The sequence below is a fragment of the Heterodontus francisci genome, chromosome 31 (genome assembly GCF_036365525.1).
Source record: "Heterodontus francisci isolate sHetFra1 chromosome 31, sHetFra1.hap1, whole genome shotgun sequence".
In the NCBI taxonomy this organism is placed as follows: Eukaryota; Metazoa; Chordata; class Chondrichthyes; order Heterodontiformes; family Heterodontidae; genus Heterodontus; species Heterodontus francisci.
The window spans coordinates 7,980,906-7,994,313 of NC_090401.1; the positions used below are offsets into that span (position 1 = coordinate 7,980,906).

The following is a 13,408-nucleotide window of genomic DNA, read 5'->3' on the forward strand; positions in this document are numbered from 1 at the left end:
GCTGCAAGGTTTGCTAGCGTCACTCGGGAGGGTTTAAACCAGTGTGGCAAGGGGGTGGGAACCAGAGCAGTAGGACAGCTAGTGAAATAAATGAGGAGGATATAGTAAATAAGGCCAGTAGGACGAAGAGGAAGAGCAGGCAGGGAGATGTTGCTGAGCACAGCGGGACTGGTGGTCTGAAGTGCATTTGTTTCAATGCGAGAAGTATAACATGTAGGGCAGATGAACCTAGAGCTTGGATTAGTACTTGGAAATATGATGTTGTTGCTATTACAGAGACTTGGTTGAGGGAAGGACAGGATTGGCAGCTAAATGTTCCAGGCTTTAGAAGCTTCAGGCGGGATAGAGGGGGATGTAAAAGGGGTGGGGGAGTTGCATTACTGGTTAAGGAGAATATCACAGCTGTACTGCGGGAGGACACCTCAGAGAGGTCATGCAGCGAGGCAATATGGGTGGAGCTCAGGAATAGGAAGGGTGCAGTCACGATGTTGGGGGTTTACTAAAAGCCTCCCAACAGCCAGCGGGAGGTCGAGGAGCAGACATGTAGACATATTTTGGAAAGATGTAAAGGTGACAGGGTTGTGGCGGTGGGTGATTTTAACTTCCCCTATATTGACTGGGACTCACTTAGTGCTAGGGGCTTGCATGGGGCACAATTTGTGAGGAGCATCCAGGAGGGCTTCTTGAAACAGTATGTAGATAATCCAACTAGGGATGGGGCCATTCTGGACCTGGGATTGGGGAATGAGCCCGGCCAAGTGGTCCAAGTTTCAGTGGGGGTGCATTTCGGGAGCAGTGACCATAATTCCATAAGTTTTAAGGTACTTGTGGATAAGGATAAGAGTAGTCCTCGAGTGAAGGTGCTAAATTGGGGGAAGGCTAATTATAACAATATTAGGCAGGAACTGAAGAATTTAGATTGGGGACAGCTGTTTGAGGGTAAATCAACATCTGACATGTGGGAGTCTTTCAAACGTCAGCTGATTAGAATCCAGGACCAGCATGTTCCTGTGAGGAAGAAAGACAAGTTTGGCAAGTTTCGGGAAGCTTGGATAACGAGGGATATTGTGAGCCTAGTCAAAAAGAGAAAGGAAGCATTTGTAAGGGCTGGAAGGCTAGGAACAGACGAATCCCTTGAGGAATATAAAGACAGTAGGAAGGAACTTAAGCAAGGAGTTAGGAGGGCTAAAAGGGATCATGAAAAGTCATTGGCAAACAGGATTAAGGAAAATCCCAAGGCTTTTTATACGTATATAAAGAGCAAGAGGGTAACCAGGGAAAGGGTTGGCCCACTCAAGCACAGAGATGGGAATCTATGTGTGGAGCCAGAGGAAATGGGTGAGGTGCTAAATGAGTACTTTGCATCAGTATTCACCAAAGAGAAGGACTTGGTGGATGATGAGTCTAGGGAAGCGAGTGCAGATAGTCTCAGTCATCTCATTATCAAAAAGGAGGAGGTGTTGGGTGTCTTGCAAAGCATTAAGGTAAATAGGTCCCCAGTGCCTGATGGGATCTAACCTAGAATACTGAGGGAGGCAAGGGAGGAAATTACTGGGGCCTTGACAGAAATCTTTGCATCCTCATTTGCTACAGGTGAGGTCCCAGAGGACTGGAGAATAGCCAATATTGTTCCTTTGTTTAAGAAGGGTGGCAAGGATAATCCAGGAAATTATAGGCCGGTGAGCCTTACGTCAGTGGTAGGGAAACTATTAGAGAGGATTATTCGGGACAGGATTTACTCCCATTTGGAAACAAACGAACTTATTAGCAAGAGACAGCATGGTTTTGAGAAGGGGAGGTCGTGTCTTACTAATTTGATTGAGTTTTTTGAGAAAGTGACGAAAATGATCGATGAAGGAAGGGCAGTGGATGTTATCTATATGGACTTTGACAAGGTCCCGCATGGCAGACTGGTACAAAAGTTGAAGTCACACGGGATCAGAGGTGAGCTGGCAAGATGGATACAGAACTGGCTCGGTCATAGAAGACAGAGGGTATCAATGGTTGGATGTTTTTCTGAATGGAGGGATGTGACTAGTGGTGTGTCGCAGGGATCAGTGCTGGGACCTTTGCTGCTGTGGTATATAAAAATGATTTGGAGGAAAATGTAGCTGGTCTGATTAGTAAGTTTGCGGACGACACAAAGTTTGGTGGAGTTGCGGATAACGATGAGGATTGTCAGAGGATACAGCAGGATATAGATCGGTTGGAGACTTGGGCGGAGAAATGGCAGATGGAGTTTAATCCGGACAAATGTGAGGTAATGCATTTTGGAAGGTCTAATGCAGGTGGGAGGTATACAGTAAATGGCAGAACCCTTAGGAGTATTGACAGGAAGAGAGATCTGGGCGTACAGGTCCACAGGTCACTGAAAGTGGCAGCGCAGGTGGATAAGGAAGTCAAGAAGGCAAACGGCATGCTTGCCTTCATCGGTCGGGGCATAGAGTATAAAAATTGGCAAGTCATGCTGCAGCTGTACAAAACCTTAGTTAGGCCACACTTAGAATATTGCGTGCAATTCTCGTTGCCACACTACCAGAAGGACGTGGAGGCTTTGGAGAGGGTGCAGAAGAGGTTTACCAGGATGTTGCCTGGTCTGGAGGGCATTAGCTATGAGGAGAGGTTGGAAAAACTCGGATTGTTTTCACTGGAACGACGGAGGTGGAGGGGCGACATGATAGAGGTTTACAAAGTTATGAGTGGCATGGACAGAGTGGATAGTCAGAGGTTTTTTCCCAGGGTGGAAGAGTCAGTTACTAGGGGACATAGGTTTAAGGTGCGAGGGGCAAAGTTTAGAGGGGATGTGCGAGGCAAGTTTTTTACACAGAGGGTGGTGAGTGCCTGGAACTTGCTGCCAGGGGAGATGGTGGAAGCAGATACGATAGCGATGTTTAAGAGACATCTTGACAAATACATGAATAGGATGGGAATAGAGGGATATGGGCCCCGGAAGTGCAGAAGGTGTTAGTTTAGGCAGGCATCAAGATCGGCGCAGGCTTGGAGGGCTGAATGGCCTGTTCCTGTGCTGTACTGTTCTTTGTTCTAGCAGACAGTTTAGGAGATGGTGGGAAGGGGTAAACTGCGAAATTTGTACAGTTTGGTGGGTGGGGGAAGGTCATATTCCAAAGGTAAGTGTTTTGGAGGAAAAGGAGAGATACTGAATTGAATTGTCATTGGGGGTGGGAAAGAAGCGATAGAATTTTATTCCATACATTTTGGGGGGGTATATCTCTTTAAAAATTTAAATATACCGGCAGTGCTGACTGCCCTTTAAAAAGGGTGCCAGCACCTGCACACTGGCAGCTGATGCCATTGTCGGCATCGGACAGCCCGCCCCTCCACATGATTGGGGGGGGACGCGGAAACAGGCCAACCCAGGTATTTAAATCCGCTGCGCCCCTTAGTCAGTACCCATCATGCTTCCCAGTGACTGACTCTGCCCCTGCACAAGTGCAGGTGGAGCAGTCTTTAGTGAGATTCTCAGGTGCTCTGCAACCCAGAGGCTGTAGGCTTGTTAGCATCTCAGCAACCAGTGCAGAAGTCTTTTTTTTAAATCATTCATGGGATGTGGGCATCGCTGGCCAGGCCAGCATTTATTGTCAATCCCTAATTGCCCTTGAGAAGGTGGTGGTGAGCTGCCTTCTTGAACCGCTGCAGTCCTTGGGGTTTAGGTATGCCCACAGTGCTATTAGGACGGGAGTTCCAGGATTTTGACCCAGCGACAGTGAAGGAACGGCAATATAGTTGCAAGTCAGGATGGTGTGTGGCTTGGAGGGGAACTTGCAGATGGTGGTGTTCCATCTGCTGCCCTTGCCCTTCTGGGTGATAAAGGTTGCAGGTTTAGAAGGTGCTGTCGAAGGAGCCTTGGTGAGTTGCTGCAGTGCATCTTGTAGATGGTACAAACCGCTGCCACTGTGGAGGGAGTGAATGTTGAAGGTGGTGACTGGGTTGTCAATCAAGCGGGCTGCTTTGTCCTGGATGGTGTTGAGCTTCTTGAGTGTTGTTGGAGCTGCACCCATCCAGGCAAGTGGAGAGTATTCCATCACACTCCTGACTTGTGCCTTATAGATGGTGGACAGGCCTTGGGGAGACAGAAGGTGAGTTACTTGCCACAGGATTCCCAGCCTCTGACCTGCTCTTGTAGCTACAGTATTTATGTGGCTGCTCCAGTTCAGTTCCTGGACAATGGCGACACCCAGGATGGTAATGTCATTGAATTTCAAGGGGAGATGGTTAGATTGTCTCGTGTTGGAGATGGTCATTGCCTGGTACTTGTGTGGCAAAAATGTTACTTGCCACTTATCAGCCCAAGCCTGGCTATTGTCCAGGTCCTCCTGCATGCAGACACTGACTGCTTCAGTATCTGAGGAGTCGCGAATGGTGCTGAACATTGTGCAATCATCAGCGAATATCCCCACTTCTGACCTTATGATTGAAGGAAGGTCATTTATGAAGCAGCTAAAGATGGTTGGGCCTAAGACACTACCCTGAGGAACTCCTGCAGTAATATCCTGGGACTAGATGATTGACCTCCAATACCACAAACATCTTCATTTGTGCCAGCTATGATTGCAACCAGCGGAGAGTTTTCCCCCCGATTCCCATTGACTCCAGTTTTGCTAGGGCTCCTGGATGCCATACTCGGTCAAAAGCTGCCTTAATGTCAAGGGCAGTCACCCTCACCTTACCTCTGGAGTTCAGTTCTTTTGTCCATGTTTGGACCAAGGCTGTAATGCGGTCAGGAGCTGAGTGGCCCTGGCGGAACCCAAACTGAGCATCAGTGAGTAGGTTATTGCTGAGCAAGTGCCGCTCGATAGAACTGTCGACGACTCCTTCCATCAGTTTGCTGATGATTGGGAGTAGACTGATTGGGTGGTAATTGGCCGATTCGAATTTGTCCTGTTTTTGTGCACAGGACATACCTGGGCAATTTTACACATTGCCGGGTAGATGCCAGTGTTGTAGTTGTACTGGAACAGCTTGGCTAGGGGTGCGGATAGTTATGAAGCACAAGTCTTCAGTACTATTGCCAGAATGTTGTCAGAGCCCATAGCCTTTGCAGTATCCAAAACTTTCAGCCGTTTCTTGATATCATGCAGAGTGAACAGGATTGGCTGAAGACTGGCATCTGTGATGTTGGGGCCTCAGGAGGAGGCTGAGATGGATCATCCACTTGGCACTTCTGGCTGAAGATGGATGCAAATGCTTCAGCCTTGTCTTTTGCACAGATGTACTGCAATCCCCCATCGTTCATGATGGAGATATTTGTGGAGCCTCCTCCTCCTCTTCATTGTTTAATTGTCCACCACCATTCACGACTGGATGTGACAGGACTTCAGAGTTTAGATCTGATCCGTTGGTTATGAGATCGCTTAGCTCTGTCTATCGCATGCTGCTTACGCAGTTTGGCACACAAGTAGTCCTGTGTTGTCGCTTCACCAGGCTGACACCTCATTTTTTGGGATGTCTGATGCTGCTCCTGGCATGCTGTCCTGTACTCTTCATTGAACCAGGGTTGGTTCCCCGGCTTGATGGCAATGGTAGAGTGAGGAATATGCCAGGCCATGAGGTTACAGATTGTGGTTGAGTACAATTCTGCTGCTGCTCATGGCCCACAGTGCCTCAGGGATGCCCAGTTTTGCATTGCTAGATTTGTTCAAAACCTATCCCATTTAGCAAAGTGATAGTGCCACACAACAGGATGGAGGGTATCCTCAAGTGTGAAGGCGGGACTTCATCTCCACAAGGACTGTTCGGTGGTCACTCCTACCAATACTGCCATGGACAAATGCATCTGAGACAGGTAGATTGGTGAGGAAGAGGCAAAGTAGGTTTTTCCCTCTTGTTGGTTCCCTCAGCACTTGCTGCAGACCCAGTCTAGCAGCTACGTCATTTCGGATTCGGCCAGTTCGGTCAGTAGTGGTGTTACCGAGCCACTTTTGGTGATGGACATTGATGTTCCCCAATCCAGAGTACATTTTGTGCCCTTGCCACCCTCAGTGCTTGATCCAATTGGTGTTCAACATGGAGAAGCACTGATTCATCAGCCAAGGGGGGGGTGCAATAGATGGTAATCAGCAGGAGGTTTCCTTGTCCATGTTTGACCTGAGACTTCAGGGGTCCAGAGGCAATGTTGAGGAATTCCAGGGCAACTTCCTCCGGACTATGTGCCACCACCTCTGGTCCTGCCGGGGATGGTGATGGTAGTGTCTGGGATTTGGCAAGTTATGATTCTGTGAGATGACTATGTCAGGCTGTTGCTTGACTAATCCGTGGGACAGCTCTCCCAATTTTGGCACAAGCCCCCAGCTGTTTATAAGGAGGACTCTGCAGGGTCGTTTCCAGTGCCAAGCTCGATGCCAGGTTGTCTGTCTGGTTTCAGTCCTTTTCTTCGACTTTGTAGCAGTTTGATACAACTGAGTGGCTTGCTAGGGCATTTCAGAGGGCATTTTAAGAGTCAACCACATCGTTGTGGGTCTGGTGTCACATGTAGGCCAGACCAGGCAAGGATGGCAGATTTCCTTCCCTGAAGGACATTAGTGAACAGATCGGTTTTTACAACAATTGTCAATGGTTTCATGATCACCACTAGACTAGCTTTTTTTTACATTCCAGATTTATTAAATGGATTCAGATTGGTGGGATTTGATCCCATGTTCCCAGAGCATTAGCCTGGGGCTCTGGGTTACTAGTCTAGTGGCATTACCACTCCGCCACTGCCTCCCCTATGAGCAGCCTGCCTCTACTTCTGCTGAAACCACATCGGGTGCACCATGCAAAAGTGGTAGGAAGCTTAAGGCAAAGAAGGTGTAATTCACCAAGGGTATGGACATGGGTGTTTGACAGAATGTTGTTATTGAGTTTCCTTTTCTTATAACACATTAAAATATATTGATTAGCACGATTTCCACCTCCAGCCCATTTCTGCATTCCGAGGGCCACCTTGCCCCTTCGCTTGTGGCAATGATGACTCTCAGTACATGACAGTACCCATTGGGCAGATGTACAATGGATGGATGTGTGGTTGAAGGGCTGTTCCATGCACATGGAGGGGATGGAACTGGACAGCAGGATTTCATTTGCTATGTCTTCCTGTGTGAGTCACTCGCTGACCCTTTGTGCGAATCAAGACATCTCTGGCATCCCAGGCAGTAATGTAAGCAGCTGGTCTGGCGATGGATACCTCATCTTCATCATTCTCCTCCACTATGTTCTACTCATCCAAGAATGAGAAATGAAACTCTTCACTCTCCTCCTCTCTGCACAATGTTGTACAGGACGCTACTATTATTCTGGACACACTCAGCAGCAAGTGCTGAAGGACACCTCCAGACCGAACTAAGTCACCTGAAGAGCATCTTCAACATTCCATTGGCTTGATCTATGACACACCCGGTGGCCTCATTGGTGAGTTCCTCACAGTGACATGAGTTAAGTTTGAAGTGGGTATCCCTGGTCTCCAACAAACCAGCTCTTAAGTCTGATTTCTGGAATGAAAAAGTCTGGAATGTCAGACTGCTGCAGTGTTAAAGCATCATGACAGCTCCCATGGTGCACAGCTGCATGAACCTCTTGTGGTGGCACAACAGCTGCACGCTGATGGAATAATCTGTGGTTCATAGAAACTCCTGATTTCTGTGGTGGTGCTCAGATTGCCATGTGTGTGTAATCAATACTAAACTGTACCTGTGGGAAGCCACCCAGAGAGGCGAATGCAAATGGCCACTTGTTCTGCCTATTGTTATCACAGGGAAGTTTACGTAACTCCTGGCCCTGACAAACAATCCATCCATCGCCTACCTGCTGCATTTATGTGCAGCAGACTGCAAGACCCTCAATGCCTTCCCAGTGGCGCCATTGGGAAGAACAGCAGGTTGAAGTCAGTATGACTTTCACAGCCACGTGTAATGCATGGCCACCAGGTCCAGTAGGAAGCAGGTCTTCCTCTAGGAGGCTGAAGAGCTCTGTGACCACATGACATGACAATCTCAGCCTGCAGAAGCACTGTCCTTCTGAGACGTCAAGGAAGCTGAACCTCTGTACGTAAACCCTGTTGCATGGGTAGTGCCATCCGCAATCTCAGCCCTACCTGTGAAATTCCTTCCTGTCCCCCTCACCTGTGCCCCTCTCTCCTGTGCAAATGCTGATCCCACCAAAGCACACTGTTGCTGCTGTGGATGGTGATTGACCTCGTCCTGATGTGCTTTCAAACACATCGCCCTTCCTGATATTGTCAATTTGAAAGTCTTCAAAGTTTTAAAAAACTGTATCAACAGAAGAATTCTCTGCCAAACATTTGCCAGAGGGAACAGAGATAATAAATATAGAAACATAGAAAATAGGAGCAGGAGTAGGCCATTCGGCCCTTCGAGCCTGCTCCGCCATTCATTATGATCATGGCTGATCATCCAACTCAGTAACCTGGTCCCGCTTTCCCCCCATACCCTTCGATCCCTTTAAACCCGAGAGCGATATCTAACTCCTTTGTGAAAACATATAAAGTTTTGGCCTCAACTGCTTTCTGTGGTAGCGAATTCCACAGGTTCACCGCTCTCTGGGTGAAGAAATTTCTCCTCATCTCTGTCCTGAAAGGTTTACCCCATATCCTTAGACTATGGCCCCTGGTTCTGGACTCCCCCACCATCGGGGACATACTTCCTGCATCTAACCTGTCAAGTTCTGTTAGAAATTTATAGGTTTCTGTGAGATTCCCCCTCACTCTTCTGAACTCCAGCGAATATAATCCTAACCGACTCAATCTCTCCTCATACATCAGTTCCCCCATCCCAGGAATCAGTCTGGTAAACCTTCGCTGCACTCCCTCGATAGCAAGAACATCCTTGCTCAGATAAGGAGACCAAAACTGCACACAATATTCCAGGTGCAGCCTCACCAAGGCCCTGTATAATTGCAGCAAGACATCCCTGCTCCTGTACTCGAATCCTCTCGCTATGAAAGCCAACATACCACTTGCCTTTTTTATCGCCTATTGCACCTGCATGCTTACCTTCAGCGACTGTGGTACAAGAACACCCAGGTCTCGCTGCATATTCCCCTCTCTCAGTTTATAGCCGTTCAGATAATAACCTGCCTTCCTGTTTTTGCTACCAAAGTGAATAACCTCACATTTATCCACATTATACTGCATCTGCCATGCATTAGCCCACTCACTCAACTTGTCCAAATCACCCTGAAGCCTCTCTGCATCCTCCTCACAACTCACCCTCCCACCCAGTTTTGTGTCATCTGCAAATTTGGAGATATTACATTTAGTTCCCTCATCTGAATCATTAATATATATTGTGAATAGCTGGGATCCTAGCACCAATCCCTGCGGTACTCCACTAGTCACTGCCTGCCATTCGGAAAAAGACCCAACTATCCCTACTTTTTGTTTCCTGTCTACCAACCAATTTTCAATTCATTGCAATACACTACCCCCAATCCCATGTGCTTTAATTTTACATATCAATCTCTTATGTGGGACTTTGCCGAAAGACTTCTGAAAGTCCAAATAAACCACATCCACTGGCTCCCCCTCATCAACTCTACTAGTTACATCCTCGAAGAATTCTAGTAGATTTGTCAAGCATGATTTCCCTTTCATAAATCCATGCTAACTCTGCCCGATTCTACCACTGTTCTCTAGGTGCTCTGCTATAAAATCTTTGATAATGGACTCTAGAATTTTCCCTACTACTGACGTCAGGCTGACTGGTCTATAATTCCCTGCTTTCTCTCTACCTCCCTTTTTAAATAGTGGGGTTACATTAGCTACCCTCCAATCTGTAGGAACTGTTCCAGAATCTATAGAATCTTGGAAGATGACCACCAATGCATCCACTATTTCTGGAGCCACTTCCTTAAGTACTCTGGGATGTACACCATCAGGCTTGATGGTATAAGGTTTGATTCAGATGTGGCAATCACAAGTTTAAATAGCCTGTTGAACTGAGGCTCAATTTCACCTCCACTTGACTGCTCAATTTCCTTGAGCTCTGGGAAACCAATGTTGGAGACAATAAATTTAAAGGTAAGTAAAATTTATTTTATTTAGAGATACAGCACTGAAACAGGCCCTTCGGCCCACCGAGTCTGTGGCGACCAACAACCACCCATTTATACTAACCCTACAGCAATCCCATATTCCCTACCTACACTAGGGGCAATTTATAATGGCCAATTTACCTATCAACCTGCAGGTCTTTGGCAGGAAACCAGAGCACCCGGCGAAAACCCACGCAGTCACAGGGAGAACTTGCAAACTCCGCACAGGCAGTACCCAGAATCGAACCCGGGTCCCTGGAGCTGTGAGGCTGCGGTGCTAACCACTGCGTCACTGAGAAAGACCTTTTAAGGACTTTAGTTCCTGTGATACATACCCATCCACCTGCACTAGTTAAAGCTTTGGTGAGAAGGTTACTTGCTGGTATCCAAACAGCTCCCATGAATGCGTAGAAGTCATGTTACAGTCCCAATCTGAAAATACTTTAGTGCAATGTATCCAGGTTTGCTGATGGTACAAAGATAGGTGGGAATGTAAGCTGTGAGGAGGACTCAAAGAGGCTGCAAAGGGATATAGACAGGGTACTTGAGTGGACAGCAAGGTGGCAAATGGAGTATAGTGTGGGGAAGTGTGAGGTTATTCACTTTGGTAGGACGAATAGAAAAACAGATATGACTTCCTTTCACAAAACCATGTTGATTCTGCCTAATGATATGAAGATTTTCTGAGTGCTCTGTTATTACTTCCTTAATAATGGATTCCAGCATTTTTGGAACGACTGGTGTCAGCCTAACTGACCTGTAATTCTCTGTTTTCTCTCTCCCCCCTTTCTTGAATAACAGTTTTACATTTGCTAACTTCCAATCCTCTGGGACCACTCTAGAATCTAAGCAAATTTGGAAGATCACAATCAGTGCATCCATTATCTGTGTCACCCTTCTTTTAGGATATAGGCCATCAAGTCCAGGGGATTTATTTTTGGCTTTTAATTCCATTAGTTTCTTTATTATCTTTCCTCAAATGATACTAATTATTTTAAGTTCCTCACTCTCATTAGCAGACCCTTGGTTCCCCCCTATTTCTGGTATGTAAATGGAAAGCAAATGATATGTTGACCTTTATTACAAGGGGGTTTGAGAACAACAGTAAGGAAGTCTAGCTGCATTTGTACAGGGCTTTGCTGAGACTGCACATGGTGTATTGTGTACAGTTTTGGTCTCCTTACCTAAGGAAGGATATAATTGCCTCAGAGGAATGCAACAGTGGTTCACTAGATTGATCCTGCGATGGGGGGAATTGTCCTATGAGGAGAGATTGAGTAGAATGTGTCTATATTCTCCTATCTTCTCTGGAGCTTCAAAGAATGAGGTGATCTTATTGAAACATGTAAAATTTTGAGAGAGATAAACAGGGTAGATGCTGAGAGACAGTTTCCACTGGCTGGACAATCAATATACAACATTGTCTTATGATAAGGGGTCAGCAATTTAAGACTGAGATGAGGAGAAATTTATTCACTCAGAATCTTTAGAATTTTCTACCTCAGAGGGCTGTGGCTATTCAATCGTGGAGTATATTCAAGACTGAGATCGATACAATTTTCTAAGGGAATCACGTTATAGGGGGATCAAGCGGGAAAGTGGATTTGTGGTAGAAGATCAGCCATGGTCTTCGTGAATGACAGAGCAGTTTCAAGGGGCCCTATGGCCTACACCTGCTCCTCTTCCTTATGTTCTTATGCCCAATCATTGTGATTGGGCAGTTTCATTAATAGCTAGAACTCTCCACTTCATAACAATGAAAAGATGACTATTCAAGTCCCCTCTCCCACATGTCTTAGCTGAAATATCCAAAATTTTACACTCACAGTTTTTCCACAATTCATAATTTTCTGCTGTGAAATGAGGGCTTTCAATGCATCTTTCTCTGCGCCTCTTTCTTGGTGATGGTTCAGGCGTCATCTTTCTCTTGGGACCTTGGAAGATGAAGGTTTAAAAATTTACAAATTTATAATTTATTGTCCTCATCATCCAATATCATCATCCATTAATCATAGAATGATACAGGACAGAAGAAGGCCTTTCAACTCATCATGCCTGTGCTGGCTCTTTGAAAGAGCTATCCAATTGGTCTCACTCCCCTGTTCTTTCCCCATAGCCCTGCAAATTTTCCCCTTTGAGTATGTATCCATGTTGTGTCTTGTGGTTCCCAGAGCTCTGAAATAATCACACTTTTTAACACGGATACTTTTTTTTTCTTTTTTTTTATTCATTCATGGGATGTGGGCGACGCTGGCCAGGCCAGCATTTATTGCCCATCCCTAATTGCCCTTGAGAAGGTGGTGGTGAGCTTCCTTCTTGAACCGCTGCAGTCCATTTGGGGTAGGTATAACCACAGTGCTGTTAGGAAGGGAGTTCCAAGATTTTGACCCAGCGACAGTGAAGGAACGGCGATATAGTTTCAAGTCAGGATGGTGTGTGACTTGGAGGGGAACTTGCAGGTGGTGGTATTCCCATGTATTTGCTGCCCTTGTCCTTCTAGTTGGTAGAGGTCGAGGGTTTGGAAGGTGCTGTCTAAGGAGCCTTGGTGCATTGCTGCTGTGCATCTTGTAGATGGTACACACTGCTGCCACTGTGCGTCGGTGGTGGAGGGAGTGAATGTTTGTAGATGGGGTGCCAATCAAGTGGGCTGCTTTGTCCTGGATGGTGTCGAGCTTCTTGAGTGTTGTTGGAGCTGCGCCCACCCAGTTAAGTGGAGAGTATTCCATCACACTCCTGACTTGTGCCTTGTAGATGGTGGACAGGCTTTGGGGAGTCAGGAGGTGAGTTACTCGCCTCAGGATTCCTAGCCTCTGACCTGCTGTTGTAGCCACGGTATTTATATGGCTACTCCAGTTCAGTTTCTGGTCAATGGTAACCCCTAGGATGTTGATAGCGGGGGATTCAGTGATGGTAATGCTGTTGAATGTCAAGGGGAGATGGTTAGATTCTCTCTTGTTGGCGATGGTCATTGCCTGGCACTTGTGTGGCACGAATGTTACTTGCCACTTATCAGCCCAAGCCTGAATATTGTCCAGGTCTTGCTGCATTTCTACACGGACTGCTTCAGTATCTGAGGAGTCACGAATGGTGCTGAACATTGTGCAATCATCAGCGAACATCCCCACTTCTGACCTTATAATGAAGCAGCTGAAGATGGCTGGGCCTAGGACACTACCCTGACGAGCTCCTGCAGTGACGTCCTGGAGGACAGATGATTGACCTCCAACAACCAGAACCATGTTCCTTTGCGCTAGGTATGACTCCAGCCAGCAGAGGGTTTTCCCCCTGATTCCCATTGACTTCAGTTTTGCGAGGGCTCCTTGATGCCATACTCGGTCAAATGCTGCCTTGATGTCAAGGG

The 13,408-nt window shown here is 46.8% G+C and overlaps 1 protein-coding gene across 2 annotated transcripts in view; it reads right to left on the reverse strand.

Annotated features, from left to right (window-relative positions):
- The window catches only part of LOC137347064 (nuclear GTPase SLIP-GC-like), a 351,039-nt gene that overhangs the window by 302,684 nt on the left and 34,947 nt on the right, over window positions 1–13,408 (reverse strand). For both annotated transcript variants that reach the window (XM_068011077.1, XM_068011078.1), the window contains exon 4: window positions 11,874–11,981. In XM_068011077.1, the coding sequence (XP_067867178.1) occupies window positions 11,874–11,981 (108 nt within the window). The remainder of the gene's footprint in view (window positions 1–11,873; window positions 11,982–13,408) is intronic.